Source organism: Physella acuta, unplaced genomic scaffold, assembly GCF_028476545.2.
Source record: "Physella acuta isolate Inbredline_101_S28 unplaced genomic scaffold, ASM2847654v3 ptg000555l, whole genome shotgun sequence".
Lineage (NCBI taxonomy): Eukaryota > Metazoa > Mollusca > Gastropoda > Physidae > Physella > Physella acuta.
In genome coordinates this window covers 144,819-163,073 of record NW_026732074.1, presented here as the reverse complement: position 1 = coordinate 163,073, position 18,255 = coordinate 144,819, and the positions used below count along the sequence as shown (strand labels likewise).

The window sequence follows — 18,255 nt, the reverse complement described above, 5'->3', positions numbered from 1 at the left end:
ACTAAAAGATGTAAACGAAATTGTACCTATTAATGAAAATAATTTGCTGGATAAATAACTGCATACTTACTGGCATAAGATGCACCAAAAGGCACATGTATAAACCTTCTATGTATCTGCCCAGGTTTAAAGTTTTGGCTCATTGAGGTGATGGTGTAGTTAACTAAATCAGTTAATCTGTGAAATCAGATCAACAAATACTTAGTGTAGGGATAAAATTACAGCAATAGATCATCTTAAAACTAGCATCTGTATTTTAAAAATGGTCTGTTTTAACCTAAAACTTCATGGAAATAAGTATTGAAAATGCATTTGCTTAAACACTATAAAAACTTATATACATAAACATTTTAAAACGATTTACTTTGTAATGTCATTTCATAAAACTTTTTATTTTAAAGTAAAAGGCTATTTATTATAAACCCAAACCAAAATAATCACATCTTTATAAACAACAAAAACAAAGTCAGGTAAATATATTTTACAGATATTTTAACTATAACAGAAAGAAAAAAAAAAAGGCCCAATCATAAAACCATTTTGATCAGTAAATCTTCTTAAGAAACAAAATTCATCAAGATTGAAATGGCCAAACTTGGAACAAATTACAAAATTAACAACCTGTTACAAAAATTTTGAGGGCTAGGTACGATCTTTTGCTTTCTAATGCACTTCAAAAATAGGCGGATGCCTGATGGCGGAACTCGTTTAAGAAGCGTTTCATTTTGTAGATGACATTTATGGCAAGGAGAGAAGCTGTGTGTATAACCTATACATCTTTTACTTATGTGTGTTATGTATAGACACGCAATCTATCCCAGTTAAGTGATTAAAGACAGATGCACTATTTATTAATACATGTGAATGTTAATATCTAATGAATAAGTAATGAAAAATTGTGTGAATTTAATTTTATATGGAGAAAAAAGAAGAGGATGATGATTTAATTAACCATTATGTTTAGAGAAGGAGGTATTTAGATGAAATTTAAAAAAAGTTAAAAAGGTTAAAGTCTAAGTAAACAAAAAATTATCAGTTTTGCTTTTGTTACATGAACCCTTGAAGCAACAACTCCTCATTGGATTGATACTTGTCAGAAGGAGAGATAAATCTATTCTAGATAAGCTCCCATTACCATTAAGGTCAACAAATTTTGTTTTACATAGCAGGCATGAAACTTTATCATTTGTACACAGCAACAACATTAGAGACTTCCCTGGCTAGCTCTTTCTTGAATGGATTTAAAGATGGAAATTATCACTCACCGAGTGGGGACTATAACTGTTATAGGGACACGGAACAGAGGTCCTCTTTCCACATTACCAGATTCAAAAGCTCGGATCTGTAAAAGAGATTTTTTTCAAAATATCTTCCAGTGTGAATTTTTTAAAACTAAATTTGACAATAATTATAGACAGAAGAAAACATTATCAAAACTAAGGTAAAAATAAATTCTGGGTAGTAGTTTAAAAAGTGTTGAAACATTTATTTTTACAGTTGTGTTACACAAAAAAAAAAAATCCTAGATCATCATTTAAAAAACAATCTCCAAATGTATCAATTATATTTCAGGAGGAGACTTACTTCAGCGTAATGAACACCTTCAGAAAGTCCCCTGGGGTCAACTTTAACAGTGAATGACCTGTTGGCATTCATCAGCAGGAAGTTGCTGGGGAACTGTACCCAGGGCTGGGTACAAATCATGCAGAAATTTACACTGAATGAGATCTTAGCGGAGTTTTCTGAAATTAAGAAACGTGTATATGACCAACTCTACCATAACCAATTCATTTACAAACCTATTAAAAGAGTCCAGTACAAATTAAACTAAAGATAAGTTTAGAACATTAAGAGCAATGAAGAATATTCCGTTTCTACCCTAACCATAGCTGTGAATATTAAAATATTTGATCAAAATCAAACCTGTTTTTTCTTCAAAGAATGGCTCCACAGAGACTGTCACCTCTGTAGGCCTGGCTAGCTGTGATGCCTCCCTCAGATATATCCCCCTGTTGTTTCCTGAGCATGTCACAGTCAAATTCACATTCTCTGAGGGACTGTTCTGATATTTCTGTAAGTAATTGTATGCTGCTTCTACCTAGAAAAGAATGTTTAGGGTTAAATTAGGCAACCAGCACAAGAAAATGGTAAAACATGGTTGGAAGAGTGATCTCCTTTAAAGCACTAGGTTGTAACTAAATTAGTAAGAAAGGGATCATGAATTTTCTTTAAAAATGAAATAAAATACCAAAACAAATTCAACCTAAATTGCAGAACGTATGGTACGATTGTAGAATCTAACCTTTGAACTAACTAGCCTAAGGAATTTTAATTTTCAAGTAAGACCCCTTTTTTTTAAGGTTGGGAAGAAGTGCGACTGACTGCTAACCAGAAAATCTTGAGTTCAAATCTGGGCTCAAGTCTATAAGATGTCCCTTAATACCCCCACAGCTTTGATGGGTAGCTGACTCAAACAAGGGAAAAATAAGGAAATTGAGCATAGTACTAAAAAGAGTATCCCTTTAAAAGCAGAGTATTGAAACAGACTAACTCTGCTTCACCTGCCCCATGTGTTGGGCAGTGATGGGAAAAGATGATGATTCATCACATGGAGTGAATGACAAAATCATTACCTGGACTAGACCTTGACCTAAGGCAAATATTTCTACATCATCTACTTTAGCTGCTGTATTCTCTAATGCCCTGCGAACACTGAATGGTGAGTAATGAACCTTTCCGGCCTTCAAGCCAGATAATATTAGAGCTGAAATCACAAAAATATATATGTCAGTTAAACTTGTGAATGAAACAGACACATACTACAACAACTCAAATGCATTTAATCAGAAATGTAACAAATAGTTAAACATTTATATATGTGACAATTTCTCAACATTTTTAAAAAGCTTCTCCAGTTTTAGAATATTAAACAATTGACACAAATAAAGGTTTCAATTATAAAATATAAAAATTTACTTTTTCCTCTTTGTTTTTAATTTTAAAATTGGACAGGATTTCCTAAAACACAACTGCATGTCAACCTGTATGTGCCTTTGGCTCATTGACTTTCCATTGCTTTTTTCCCACCCAAGAACAAGCTGCAAGGCAGCAGTTGTTTGGTGATAGAGTTTCCTCTCATAGATGAGTTGCTGTCTCCAGCTAACAAGCTTCATCTCTTCAGGGTCAAGAACTGGATTTTTGAAATTAGCAAACCTCTCCCACCTGACCACTCTAAAAACTTAGATGGTAAATAAATTTCCACCAACCAATAGATCCACATGCATTTGGTGAGCTCATACTGGTTCCATTCATAAGCTGACAACCTCGTAATGTCCAATTTGGCACTGATGCTATTGCCCCTCCCGGGGCACTGATGCATACACCTAAAGCACCATCATGGCTAAGGAGTTTTAAAAATAACTTAAATACTGGATAAATTAGTGGCACAAAGAAAATCAGTTGGATTATATATTGCTAATAATATATATCAAGTTACAACTTTGTAAAATTATGCCTAATTTTTTTTTTAAATTAAAAAATATATTTCTAGTAGCCATAAAAAATTACTGACAAAAATTACAACTTTTTTTTTACTTAAGAAATGCAGAGTAGATTTAGAGATTGAAAGCAGTTCAAGTTTGTAAAGATTTTATTTTGTATAGTACTAAGTAATGCCAAAAATTGTTTCTTTGGTTTTTTAACAAAAATTTACAAATGTGTTTATTTTTTTTCTTCAAATATGATTATTATATTTGTATTGTTGGCCTAATGTCAAGTAATGCTAATAATCATTCTAAGAACACATACGAATTGAGATTTAGAAAATTCCCTTACGCTGGGCCCCTGGAAGACCAAGTATAGTGCATGGCTGGTAGAGCCTCTCTCATGGAATATCCAGCCATCATCATCTGGGGAGTAACATGAGCACCAACAGCTGGAAGATGGAACAAGGAATTAGTGAGCAACAATCACAATATCGTATGTAGCCAAAAAACACTAGAATTGTTTAATAATATACCATAATAATGAAAGACATACCACTCGCTACATCAAATTGTTGATACCATTACTAAAGAATATTTTGAACAAATAAATAAAGCAACAAGTACCAATGACTGCAGCAGTTGTTCCTCCTGGCGTGCCTACTGTGGAGATTGCTGGCCCATTGTTACCAGCACTGGACACAAAAATGACACCTCTTTCATTAACTACCTCTGTGATCAAATTGATGATGCGCCTGAAAAAATAAATCATAATACAATGAACTATATGCTGTTCTTTTTTTTTAAATACCCTTTTCCCCCACTCTTTAAAATTTAATACACTATGGTGTAAAAATAATAAGAGACTTCCCCCTTCATTAAAGATCCATTCAAAAGGTAACAATCAACAACTTCTGTAAGCAGTTAAAAAATTGGTCTATAGAAATAAAGGTAAAATCACCAACCCTGTATTGCATACATGAGCTGCTTCTCCATAACTGTAGTTGATGAGGTCAACTTTATGATCCATCATGTACTTCATCTAATGTAGAAAAAAAAATGTTCATTACAATGTAAACTGTATTAGGATGCAAAAATGCAATTTAAAATAATATTAAAATAAATTATAAAACTAAAAAATTGCTTTTCGTGGAAAAAATTTCTCATATAAAAAATGTAATTATTCAAATTGGGATAACATTTAGAGAATCAACAAAACTGGCATGTCCAGTATTTACAACAAAGTAAACATTCTTCTTTGTTTCAAATACATTTATAAACAGGACTAATTCTAACATTACTCATACGAATCTAAGAGAAAACTTACAGCTCTGACAAGAGCAGTGCCTGTCTCCATAGATCCTAATCTAGTATCACCAATTTTAAGACCAATGATTTGAGCCCCTGGTGCTATTCCATTCAATTCAGGCTGGTCTGGAAAATTTCCAGCAGCTATGCAGGCAACATGAGTGCCATGTGATCCTTAGAGAAAAAAAAAGTTTTTTTATTAAAACATTTTTTACACTAAGTCTCTAAGGTAGAATAATTTTTATTATCTGAAACGTACCAGCATTGGTTACTATCTCCAGCACATTGCCATTCTCATATATATTAACAGAGTAGGTCAGCATATCTAAATGGCAAAAAAAGAAGAAAATATTTTACAAAACATTTTCAATGTAACAAAAAGTTTTGCAAATTAAAATAAAAACAAATAGTAAAAACATATCATTGCTTTTGCTTACGACTTTCTTATTAACTTTTTTATAAATTTTAGAAAAATATTGATAGGGTGCTTTTTTTTGTTTGTTGCAACTATTGTTAACTTAACAGTAAAGACAGCAAAAAAAAACATTAAAAAACCATGCTGTACATCATTTTTACAAGAACAAACTAATACATACCTGCTTGACTCAGTTGCCCATACTCATGTGATTCTCTGTAACATGCAAGTAATTTGCAGGACTGCAGATCCCCCTTTTCTGATGTGTCTACGCATGCTCTAAAAATATGATAAATATTAGTTATGGAGAAGTGCAAATCTAATAACTAATATTATTTATCTTAAATAAGATTAAATGGGACGGGGTGTCCTAGCGGTAGAGAGGTGGACTCTAGTTCAAATCCTGGTTCAAGTCAGAAGATTGTCCCTGAGGCCACCCAACTCTGATGGGTACCAAACTCACATTAAGGTATGTTAAGGCGGATGGGTATAGTGCTGACTACACTATCCCTTCATATGCAGAGGTCACAGAAACATGTGAACTCTACTTCACTTGCCCCGTAGACCGTCAGGATTGAAAGGGAACTTTACTTATTTACTAAATAAGATTAAAATGAAACAGAAAATAAGTGAAAATTTTACTGTCCTTTTAGGGGGTGTGCAAAAATCAAGAATAGTTAATAAAAGATGGATTGGTCATTAAATTTTAACAAAAGCCAAATATTCTTGAACAAACCTCCATTTTTCTCCATTGTGAAAAACTACACAGTCGTAAACTGCACCCAGTTCAGGATATTTTTTATCCAAGGAGTTTAGGATATCTACCCTGGCCTGTAAATCTTCGCGTTGTGTTTTATCTTCCTAAAAACAAATAGCATAAGCTTACAGCAACTTAAAACTTTAAAAAGAAGCACTATAAACATCATTTGAATTAATTTTTAAAATATAACTTAAAACATGCTACAAATATAAATAATGGCACACTTACTGGAGCGGTACAGGTGGGGTGAGCCTTATCAAAAGATTCTAATTCTCGTAAAGCATCAGACAGAGCTGCCCTATGCTGGGGACTCCATACTTTGTCCCTTTTCTCAGATGTTATCCTCTCTTTTAAAGGCTTGGGATATAACTCATATGCCACTTTTACACCAATGTGAAATTTACCATCTGGTACTTTCCATGTTTGGGGTATCTGTTGAAAGTTTAATATAGATTGTTGTTGGCTAAAGTTTAAAGAAGTACAAATGCAATAAATTACTTTTTAGTGCTATAATTGTTGACTAATTGTTCAGTTTTGTGTTCAACATAACGTATTGTATACATATGTAAATCAAATATTGCCAATTATAATACACAAGCTCTAATCTGAGTCTGCATCAGTTTCTGCATTTAGCTGCTAAACAATTAAGAACATTTCTTTCAAACTTACAGTGAGAGTCCGACCAGTTAAACCAGTAATAATACCATCAACAGCTGTGACTACTGTTGATGTGTCCACATCACCAGCTCCAGTACAGTCAACAAGATCAATTACTTTAGTTTTTCCATCTGTTGTAAGCTGAAATAGGAAAAAAGTGTGAAAACTTGGTGAGAAAAGAAAAAAAAAATCAGAATGTTTTAAAATTTCCAGTTTAATTATGGTGATAATCTGAAAAATTTCTACTTTTTAATCAATCACAACAAAGTGTTGAATGAGTCATGTCATCATTTTGAAATTTCATGTGTTGCATAGCAGTGAGTAGCACAGTTGAGTTAATTGCATATGATACTAGCCCAGGTATTTAAATAAACATTCATTTAATAAATTAATATCTTTTCTTCAGCTTTCAAACAATTATGTGGGATTATTTTCAACGAGAAGTTTTTAAACTACGTAAAACGACAGCCGACAAATAAACTATTACACCTATCGAAAATAGGTTGTTTCGTTCGTTTCATGGAACCAAATTTACCTGCAGGCCTGGAGCAGCAGGGTCAACTCCTGTATCTAGTATAGCAATTACAACACCGCGACCGTCATATTCCGGGTACTTTGTAAGAAATGAAACAGCGCCTGTTTCTTTTTTAGGCAAAATTCCTTCTACTGGAAAAGGTTCAATGATAGAGCTCGCCATGTTGAATGATTTGGCGGAAATTAGCTTCCTCGCGAAGACAAACGAGAATAGCAGAATACGGATCCAAGCAACGGTAAACTTCCGGGGGCGTTAATCGCAGGTGGCGGTGTAGCGTTTATTTTAATCAGTATTAAAAGGCCAGCTAGCAAGCACCACGCTCGGCTTCTTTGTTCTAGAGAGACAAAAGAGTTTTTATAATGTCGTTACGGGTTATTAAACACACGAAGGATCCTATCGAAACATTAGAAAAAATGCTGAATAAGACAACTTTAACAACACAGAGACTTAGTCATTATCAGATAATAGGTAAGTGTTTACATTATTTACTTTACTTTATTGACATTCGCGCTAATTATCTAATTATCTTTAAAGAGTCAAATATAAACAACATTGTTTCGGTTTAGTTAAATCATTGTAACCATATTCTTTTGAATGTTACCTTTTTAAAAATGTGTTTATCAAGCATTAATATTCATAAGTAGGTCTACCGTCGCCGTATGAGATAATTAAAACAAAACAAAACAAAACATGGAAAACAAAAAACTCATCACAACTCTCATAAATGATATTTTAAACAGAAATTTTAAAAATTCTTTCAAAACCTTTAAAAAATAAACAATATGATTTGATATTAATCATTATTGCTCAGATATTTTCAATGAAAAAGTTTTCTATAATATAAGTATAATCCCCTTTCAGACCTGAAGGTTCATGTTATATTTCTTGACTGGTTGACCACTTTGCCCAGCCGCCTTTACTTTTCCCAACGTAAGCCATGTACCCATCAGAGGTGGGTGGACTTAAAGAGGTCAATCAGTCTGAAGTGTGGACAGTGTTTCTTGAAGACTTTTTTCTCCGGGGAGGCACTTGAAATTTTCGCGGGGGGGGGGGGGGCGGACGCTGTTATAAGTATATATTTTCTATATAAATTCCATTTAGTTGGGGGTAGACTTTCTTCGGGGGGGGGGGGGGCGGGGGGGAAGGGAGCTGTCCCGAAGAGATGCCTGGAAGATACTCGAGACATTCCAGGTAGCAGTCGAGTGCTCCACAACCCAACCGCACTGTCCCATATTCAGTGTTTCGTTTCTTCCAGACTTTTTTCTCCGGGGGGGGGGGGGGACGACGACTTGATATTTTCGTATTTTCGGGGGGGGGGGGGAGGCGGACACTACTAAAAGTATATGTTTTATATATAAATTTCATTTCTTTCGGGGGGCGATAGTCTTTCTTTCGGGGGGGGGGGGGGGGTTCAGTCGTCGTCTCTCTTTCCCCCCCCCCCCCCCCCCCCGAAGAGATGCCTGGAAGAAACTCTGCCCATATTACTATAATGTGGAACTGTGCATTTAATTTAGGGCGTCCACGTTTCATGTTTACAAGAAAGAACTCCGCCTTCAGTTCGATACTGTACTTCATTAACAATGTAATGGTTATAAAACGCAAGCATGCTTGGTCAGGTATGCTATTCTTAATAAATAACAGCGGTTAACTCAATTATAAAAAAACTTAATTGACGATAATTTATTAAGTTGGCATTCAAGTGTGTATTTTTTGGGTACAAAAAAAATGACTAATATTCACGAAAGAAATTATAACATTAATTATAATGTCCCATTAATATTAGGTTTCCTGGGGAGCCTATGTTTCTTTGTTAATAGATTTACCACAAGGAGCCTCATACCAACTCTCTCGAGTGTTTGGTCTTCCAGACATTTTCTCCGGGGGGGGGGGGGGGGCTTAAAATTTCCGTGGGGGGGGGGCGGTAGACTTTTTTCGGGTTGAGGAGGGGCAGAGACCACCAACCCCCCTCCCCCCCCCCCCCCCACCTACCCGAAGAGATGCCTGGAAGAAACTCTGACTCTGTTGAGAAGGTCTCGAGTTCGAATCACCGTTCAGACTCGTGACTATAGGACGTGCATTAGTCCACTCATGTTTACTTGACATAGTGCTGATCCCACCATCCCCTTCTATGGCGTGGTCAAGCAACAGATGAATTCTACTTCATTTGCCCTACGGATCGTCAGGACCGAAAGGGGAGCTTGACTAGGCAATCTATAGAATACAAAACATAAGATTGTTCCCATCCTAATCTGGGTCTAAACCTTTATTTTAGGGTTAAGTTTAAGTTTACGATTAGGGTCCATTTGTAACCGATGTGTGTGTGAGAGAGGAGGGGTAATGTCTTTCTGTAATTCATCTGTGGGGGATGACCGGGGGGTAAATTGCAAGGGGGTTATTTACCGCCCCCAATTGTTTGTATGTGTTTTCAGATTTAGTTAATTAAACAAATAACAGATTACCTAAGCGTACCGCGGTGAACGCACCTAAACCACCCAATGTAAATATATCAACTGGTCTGTGTTTGTTTAGTGTCGAGTTTAAGTGGTACGAAGTGTATCAGCATTGCTTTATAACAGATAACATTGTTGCCAAATTGTAGCTTGTTATAACAAAGTATTTACAAAGATTTGGAAAAGTTTCTTGTCAGCTGATTTTATCAGGTCCACTAAAACCAGGTTCTTTGTTCGTTCTAATAGGTCTATATATCAGCTCCTCACAACCTAAATTTTTGCTCTCTCTTTGATCATAGGTTAGGTTATCCTGTAGCCCCTCCTGGGATACAGGTAGCTGACAAGTGCCTGTCAGGTATCTCTGTCCTGGGCTAGTCTCTCCAACTGTCCCCAGGTGTATCCAATCTTCTTGGTGTCAGGCATCTCTGTCCTGGGCTAGTCTCTCCAACTGTCCCCAGGTGTATCCAATCTTCTTGGTGTCAGGTATCTCTGTCCTGGGCTAGTCTCTCCAACTGTCCCCAGGTGTCCTGGTCTAGTCTCTCCAACTGTCCCCAGGTGTATCCAATCTTCTTGGTGTCAGGTATCTATATCCTGGTCTAGTCTCTCCAACTGTCCCCAGGTGTATCCAATCTTCTTGGTGTCAGGTATCTATATCCTGGACTAGTCTCTCCAACTGTCCCCAGGTGTATCCAATCTTCTTGGTGTCAGGTATCTATATCCTGGACTAGTCTCTCCAACTGTCCCCAGGTGTATCCAATCTTCTTGGTGTCAGGTATCTATATCCTGGACTAGTCTCTCCAACTGTCCCCAGGTGTATCCAATCTTCTTGGTGTCAGGTATCTATATCCTGGACTAGTCTCTCCAACTGTCCCCAGGTGTATCCAATCTTCTTGGTGTCAGGTATCTATATCCTGGACTAGTCTCTCCAACTGTCCCCAGGTGTATCCAATCTTCTTGGTGTCTTCTTCCAGTAAACCCCTCCTAGTCTTCTTTGGTCAGCCTCTTTTCCTTTTGCCCTGTGGATTCCAGGCGAGTGCCTGCATTGTTATGCTAAATATAGGCTTCCTGTTAATATGGCCAACCCATCTCCATTTTCTCTTGAGGGCCCCTTCTTCAGCTGGTCTCTGATCATAAAAGTTCCTCAAAATATAAATTTTAATAGGGGCATACTCATCAGATTATGATTAGGCCAGTTCATCGGAGCTTAAATTTTAGTTCTCTCTTCAGTATAAAAAAATGTGTTTTGCTTGATTTAATTTAGCGGCCATATTAGTAAGGAATGTATAATATCGTCATTTACTACACCGAAAAACCAAGTCTCAAACCCCATCAAAATTCAAATTAGTATGTCTTGATATGAGGGTTTAATTTTAGAATAGAAGAATAACATACATCAGTCTCACAAACTGAAATGTGTTGGTCAAGTTCGTACAGTAACCTCTACAGATCAATGTAAAACAGATCGATTTGTCTTGCCTGAGACTGACTTGTGTTGGTTCACAAAGACGCCATTGTCTCGCCCGCGTTGTGTCGCACTTTGTTGCTGCATGGGCCCCACGAAATAATTGTCGCGTCAAACAAAAGCTCTTGCGTAAAGATATGCCTTGTGGGCCTAACAAGAGCTCTTCGGTGGGACATTTCAAGTAGCTGTTACTGTTACGTTCGACATGGGACATCGGCTTGGAGTAATGGCGTTTGTTGTGTGCTGGCCAAAAAGTTGTGACAGTGGACATTGGGGGGGGGGGGGGGGGGCTTGCGATTTTTTTTGGGGGGGGGGGGGGGATCTGTTATAAACTGTCGGGTGATAATTTGAATTCTATAATTTGGGGATATAGAAACAAGTATGACGAGAAACGTGATACACTAAGCAATTTAAGTACTAGTAAGTACCATTCTAGTTCCCTAGCTTGTCCCATTATTGAAGGGATTTTCGTACTGTGCAACTCTTCATCAGTATTAGGGATTAATTAATTACTTCAAGCGTGCAATCAAATGAGCAGATTCAGCTAACTCGATACAACGCTTCTATTCAACAAACTATGCAGCAAAAATAATTCTCTCATTTTGGGTTTGGGTAGAAGGGGGGGGGGGTCGTCACTGTGTCCATCCATCTCAGACGCTCAGACCCAGCTGACTCGAGTTATAGGGGGGGGGGGGGAGATTAGACAAAATGCTGACGTTTATTAACCGAGTCCCGAGTTCGAACCCCATCTAGTTTGTTTTTTATTGGACACAGGCCTAGGAAGCAAATCCAGAAAGAAAAGCAGGCTGAAATCATAGTAATGGCATATATGTCGCAAACATGTTGACACGTGATACTTAATTGTGTTGGAGGAAATCGCTTCCAACATTACAATTAAGAACCAAGCAGAAGAAGCTATGGACCAAAGAAACCGGATGAACTGTTTTCTTCAGCATTGTTGGGCCCAACAAGTATCTTTCCACTGTTTAACTTACATCAGCAACCATCAACAAGTATCTTTCCACTGTTTAACTTACATCAGCACACCAACAAGTATCTTTCCACTGTTTAACTTACATCAGCGAACCTTGTCTTTTAGACAGTGGAACACAGTGCTGCACCTGCATAATCAGCTCTGATGTCAGGCAACATAATATAGGACATATCTCACACCCACCCAATAACCTCACAAGGCGAGCAGGTGACGCCACTGCACCTAGTATGACTCATTTGTTGTCACCTGGCTTTACGACTCGAACCACCTTGTTGAAATTTCGAGGTTTGTCCGATTGGGTCTCGAACTTTTGGGTTCGTAAGCATGCGTTCTACCACACTTTATTCGGCTCGCATTGAAAGAAACAATCGTGTCACCCAAAAATTGTTTGATTTGGTCTGGACATCCATGCTGGTGAACACTTTCATTCAGGCAATCTTAGAAGTACCTTATCTAGACGTGGTAGTCTGAAATTGTCAAATTCTCCCTTCAAGAGCCATTTACAGTTCAATTGTAAAACCCAATATTACTTTATTCATACAATATTTTACTAAACATTCCTGTTTGCCTCCCCCACCTCACTTGTACTTGTTAACCCTTCAATGCCTAAAATTAAAATAATTATTTTTTAAAACAACCAAATATAAAACCGCTATTGAGGACCAAAGAAAGGGAAAGAAGTCGTTAATGCCCGCCTTACTTCCCCTAAGTATGAGCGTATAATGAACAACTCTGCGTGATATTATTATAACTCCCCCCCTTCCTTTGATTGCCCTCCCATTTACCTGGTCGCCCCTTGATAAGGCATGCGTGTACCGTCCTAGTGGGTTTTATGTATCGGCCGATCGATCTGATTACTTCACCTACGGTGATTTTTTTATATCTATAGAAAGTGATCGATATGAAGAATAAGTGGTTGTTTAAACAAAATACAGGTGACAAAAATAGACTGTTGGGGCTAGGCGAATATGTTGGGAAAGGGATAGAGGGTTGAATGGTTACTTATATATGGGTACTAAGTCGCCATTATAGGTCATATATTATAACTACCTGTTTTCCTTGGTTTATTCTACGCATATTGAAGGCCATCTATAAATATTGATTTAGTCTTGGAGTTTTAAAGCCATATAGGCCTATAACTACCATGGTTTCGGCTAAGAGTAATGAGGTTAGTGACAGAGGCGGATTAGAAGTGGGGCCTCCTGGTACCCCGAACATCAACCCAGAGGCGTAGCGACCCTTCCCGGCGCCCGGGGACAAACTTCTCGATTTGCACCCCCCCCCCCTCAAGATTTTGATTTGCACCCCCCCCCCCCCTCAAACTTTCGATTTGCACCCCCTGGACCTTTCAATTTATTTTTCCAACCCATTTTGGCGCCCCCTAACGTCGGCGCCCGGGGACATATGTCCGTCCCCCCCTCGCTACACTACTGCATCAACCGCATCAATATGTGTCTTGCAGTTTTAACAAGCAACAATAGGGTTTGAATTACATGGGGGGGGGGGGGGCAGGGTTAATCTTTAGTGCGTCACTCAAGCCTAATCCTCTTCTGGAGAGGCCTCTACCCACATACGTGGTGTAATCATCTAAACAAGCTTATCAAAGGTGGTGGTCGAAACTTTAGAAATTCTAACATAAAACTAAAACATGTCCCGATAAATATGTCCGGTAATAGCACACATCAATAAAACACGGATTACTTTTGTAAACACTTTTTGTCAAGTTTACAGTACAGTGGTTGTGCTGTAATAAGTAAAGGATCCTTACGGTCCGTGGCGCAGGTAAAGCAGAGCTCACCTGTTTCAGTGACCTCGACCTTTGACCTAGACTACTCAAATCTATTCAAACTACTGATTTCTATCTGACATTTTCCTCCCTGAGGGGGGGGGGGCACTTGCAACTTCCGGGGAGCGCGCTTAAAATTTCCGGGGTGGGGGGGGGGGGGGGAGAGAGATGTGAGGACGGCCACTAGCTAAAGTATACATTTTCTAAATAAATATTATATTTCTTCTATTTAGACCGCGTGAAAGGGGGGTGGGTGCACTGATGTGCCTGAAAGTGATAGTAGCTCTGCTACCAATGAACCATTCTATGACCCCCAGAGTTAGGCGACAAGATCCTTGCGAGCATGAAAGTAGCTCTGCTACCAATGAACCATTCTATGACCCCCAGAGTTAGGCGACAAGATCCTTGCGAGCATGAAATACACTCTGTATGAACCATTCTATGACCCCCAGAGTTAGGCGACAAGATCCTTGCGTGCATGAAAGTAACTCTGCTACCAATGAACCATTCTATGACCCCCAGAGTTAGGCGACAAGATCCTGAAAGTAACTCTGCTACCAATGAACCATTCTATGACCCCCAGAGTTAGGCGACAAGATCCTTGCGAGCATGAAAGTAACTCTGCTACCAATGAACCATTCTATGACCCCCAGAGTTAGGCGACAAGATCCTGAAAGTAACTCTGCTACCAATGAACCATTCTATGACCCCCAGAGTTAGGCGACAAGATCCTTGCGAGCATGAAAGTAACTCTGCTACCAATGAACCATTCTATGACCCCCAGAGTTAGGCGACAAGATCCTGAAAGTAACTCTGCTACCAATGAACCATTCTATGACCCCCAGAGTTAGGCGACAATATCCTTTCGAGCATGAAAGTAACTCTGCTACCAATGAACCATTCTATGACCCCCAGAGTTAGGCGACAAGATCCTTACCAATGAACCATTCTATGACCCCCAGAGTTAGGCGACAAGATCCTTACCAATGAACCATTCTATGACCCCCAGAGTTAGGCGACAAGATCCTTACCAATGAACCATTCTATGACCCCCAGAGTTAGGCGACAAGATCCTTGCGAGCAGTAGCCACGGAGACAGCGAGGACAGGGAGAATGCTGTACAGGAAGCTGTAGCCGCGTCTGAGGTCAGGGCCACACGAGAGCTGAGGGCGGCCCTCAGGCGGCTCAGGCAGGAGAAGGACGAGGAAAGGGCCAGGGCTTTGGAGAAGCAAAAATGGGTAAGTCGTGGTGTTGGCTAGCTGAGTTGGCTGTGGTCTAAAGCTAGGTGAAGTGTGGACGAGCGGGGGTAATAGGGCTGGTAAGTAGGTCACCAATCAGTTCTACGGCTCAATAAAACCTGCATGAGCTATAGAACTGGTTGGTGACCTACTTACCAGCCCTATTGTGGTCCTAGCTAGCTAAGTGGTGGCTTTAGATGGGTAATTTTGCTGTGGTTTTAACTAGTTGAGTTAGTCGTGCTCTTGGCTAGGCGAGTTGTGACTTTATTTTTAGTTAATCCTGGTGTTGTTTTTTTTAGGTGAGAGGTGATGTATTAACTATATGGTGTAAGCTAGGTCAGTTGTGGTTTTAGATGGGTGGGTCAGACGTTTTTAGTGGATGGGTTAGTCATGGAAGTTGTGTTTCTATACTGGTGAGGTAGTTAGGGTGTGAACTAGGTAAGTTTGGTTTTAGCAAGGTGAGTCGTTCTAAAGATAGTTGTTCATGGTGTCAGCTACGTGAATGGTCTAAGTTGTGGGGGGGGGGGGGTCGTCCATAAATGACGTCACACTGGTAGGGGGGGGGGTCCGTAATTTTGTGACGATGTGTGATGAGGAGGGTAATTCAGATAATGTGACGTCACTCTGAATTGAAGCCGTTATCCCACTTTTTTTTTACAAAAGGTTTTTATAAATTGTAATAGAAATTGATTGATACACTCTATTTTGGCCGAGCTCAGTCAATATTTTAGAAAGACATCCATGTTTTTAAAAAATTCACTTTTGAGGAGAGTTATGGGCTGAGGTGTGATGTCATTTAATGGAAGGGAGTCTGGCTTTTTGTGACGATGTGTAACAAAAAAGGGAAGGGGTAAAAATAGTCCCAAAAAATCCATGACATCATTAATGGATGACCCCTGTAGCACTTCTAAGTAGTGATCTTTTCATCTGTTTAGTATTTTGATCTTTTCATCTGTTTAGTATTTTGAACGGCTGGCAGCTCGTATCTCTGATCAAAGGGACAGAGCAGAGGCGGAGAGGATGAAAGAACTGAGGAAGAAGATGGAGGAGGAGAAAGAGGAGGCTCTGAGGCTGCAGTGGGAGGAGTGCGAGAGGCTGAAAGAGGCGGCTGTCACTGAGGCATGCGAGGCCTTGAGGAGGAAGTTGAGAGATGAGTTCAGTGTGGAGAAAGAGATGGCAGTTGCTGAAGCTCTACGTAAAGCCAGGGTATTGCAATTTTGTTTTAAGACTTTTATTTTAATTTAGTATTATATTACACTACACCTGATCTAAACTCTTTTAATTAAATGTTTGTGTAAATTGATCATAGTTTGCAGTGGCGTAGGCAAGGGGGTGTATAGACCCCTCGGTATATATATAAAGTATGAGGGGGGTGTAAATCGAAAGTTTGAGGGGGGTGCAAATCGAAAGTTTGAGGGGGGGGGGTGCAAATCAAAAGTTTGAGGGGGGTGTGCAAATCGAAAGTTTGAGGGGGGGGGGGTACAAATAGAAAGTTTGTCCCCGGGTAAAAATTTGAACCCCCCCCCCCCCTCCATGAGACGATTCTGGCTACGCTACTGATAGTTTGAATGTAGCAAACATATAAAATGCTAAATCTTATCTAAACACGATTAATTAAATCATTGTGGTAGTTGATCGTACTTTATATTACCATGACAGGAGTTATTTAAAAAGCGAGAGCAGGAAGTGATAGATCTAACAAGAGAGGAATGTGAAGAGAAGGCAAGGAAAGAGGCTGAAAGAGTTGCTGCCCTTCATAGAGCAGAAGTTGACAAGTTGAATTTAAGGTAAAAAGTCAATAGACTATACTATATATATATATTTGTCATTTTTTCTTTATGAAGGCTTGAGTTAATTTATAATAGAATATTTAAAAAAAATATTTATAACACTTAAATTGTTTGAAATTAAGCACATATACAAATGTCTATTCTAAAAAATGGTCGTTAATTTAATAACATTTAACATTTAATTTAAAAACTGTTCGATTTTATTTAATATTTTAATACAGGCATGAAATTCTGCAGAAAAAGTATCAGAAAGAACTGGCTCATAAAGAGAGAGTTGAAAATGATTTCAGAGTAAGATCTACAATAATTTATTTTGGTTAATGGTGTAGGTCTAATTAGTAATTACATAAACCACAACCAATGAAACTTATATAAATGCATCCCGTTGCATAACTGTTACTCCCTAATAAACTTTTGATTATAAACAACACAATACATGGCATTGTAATTATGCTACATGATAGTCAGATGCATGTGCCAGATTACAATTGACCTTCTGTTTGATAACAACCTAGTCAGTCAGCAGAGGCTACAGCTTCTACCAAAATAAATCCAGCATCTAAGAACTTAGACTAATTTCAACTTCAGCTATAACTTAATTAATATAAATAAAATTATTACTGCATTAAAAAATGATCAAAAGTATTCAGAATTCTTTTAGTTATATAATTTTACCAATGTATCCCTTAATGAACTAAACATATTCATTTCTGAACACTAAGAAGCAATTTCAATTACTGTGATAACTCAATTAATTTAATAAAATATTACTGCATAAAAAAATCTTTAAGATTATTCATAATTTTTTTTTTATATAATCTTACCAATGTATCCCTTAATGATAATGAACTAAAAATATTCATTTCTGAACACTACAGAGGCTTCAGGAGGATTATAAGAGGTTTATGGATCACACGGATGGCAGGTTTCACTCAGATTACCTGATGAGGTTGCGCTACCTGGGCATACAGCTGGCTGAGAAGAAAATCTCCACTGTCTCATACGAAGATGTGGAGCCCCTGGTCTTAGGGAAAAAGTGTTCATGATTTTCTTAGACTGCTGATAACTGTATAACAACCAATGTTATGGTGTTCAGGCTCATGATTTTCTTAGACTGCTGATAACTGTATAACAACCAATGTTATGGTGTTCACACTCATGTTCATGATTTACTTAGACTGCTGATAACTGTATAACAACCAATGCTATGGTGTTCACACTCATGTTCATGATTTCCTTAGACTGCTGAAAACTGTATAACAACCAATGTTATGGTGTTCACACTCATGTTCATGATTTTCTTAGACTGCTGATAACTGTATAACAACCAATGTTATGGTGTTCACACTCATGTTCATGATTTTCTTAGACTGCTAAT

General features: G+C 38.2%; 2 protein-coding genes across 3 annotated transcripts in view; one reads left to right on the top strand and one right to left on the bottom strand.

Annotated features, from left to right (window-relative positions):
- Window positions 1-7,480, bottom strand: part of LOC131946361 (tripeptidyl-peptidase 2) — an 18,849-nt gene extending 11,369 nt beyond the window's left edge. For both annotated transcript variants that reach the window (XM_059307067.1, XM_059307068.1), the window contains exons 1-16: window positions 7,158-7,480; window positions 6,635-6,763; window positions 6,194-6,397; window positions 5,942-6,066; window positions 5,387-5,484; window positions 5,050-5,115; window positions 4,810-4,964; window positions 4,448-4,524; window positions 4,110-4,237; window positions 3,835-3,934; window positions 3,267-3,400; window positions 2,634-2,764; window positions 1,924-2,098; window positions 1,585-1,742; window positions 1,266-1,342; window positions 71-177 (exon numbers count right to left, since the gene is read on the bottom strand). In XM_059307067.1, coding sequence (XP_059163050.1) covers window positions 71-177; window positions 1,266-1,342; window positions 1,585-1,742; window positions 1,924-2,098; window positions 2,634-2,764; window positions 3,267-3,400; window positions 3,835-3,934; window positions 4,110-4,237; window positions 4,448-4,524; window positions 4,810-4,964; window positions 5,050-5,115; window positions 5,387-5,484; window positions 5,942-6,066; window positions 6,194-6,397; window positions 6,635-6,763; window positions 7,158-7,319 — 2,026 coding nt within the window. In that variant the 5' untranslated portion in view covers window positions 7,320-7,480. The remainder of the gene's footprint in view (window positions 1-70; window positions 178-1,265; window positions 1,343-1,584; window positions 1,743-1,923; window positions 2,099-2,633; window positions 2,765-3,266; window positions 3,401-3,834; window positions 3,935-4,109; window positions 4,238-4,447; window positions 4,525-4,809; window positions 4,965-5,049; window positions 5,116-5,386; window positions 5,485-5,941; window positions 6,067-6,193; window positions 6,398-6,634; window positions 6,764-7,157) is intronic.
- Window positions 7,392-18,255, top strand: LOC131946362 (axoneme-associated protein mst101(2)-like). The gene is made up of 6 exons (XM_059307070.1): window positions 7,392-7,625; window positions 14,906-15,087; window positions 16,048-16,293; window positions 16,747-16,874; window positions 17,099-17,168; window positions 17,756-18,255. Exons 1-6 carry the CDS (start codon window positions 7,517-7,519, stop codon window positions 17,921-17,923), a joined length of 903 nt encoding a protein of 300 aa, XP_059163053.1. The 5' UTR covers window positions 7,392-7,516; the 3' UTR covers window positions 17,924-18,255.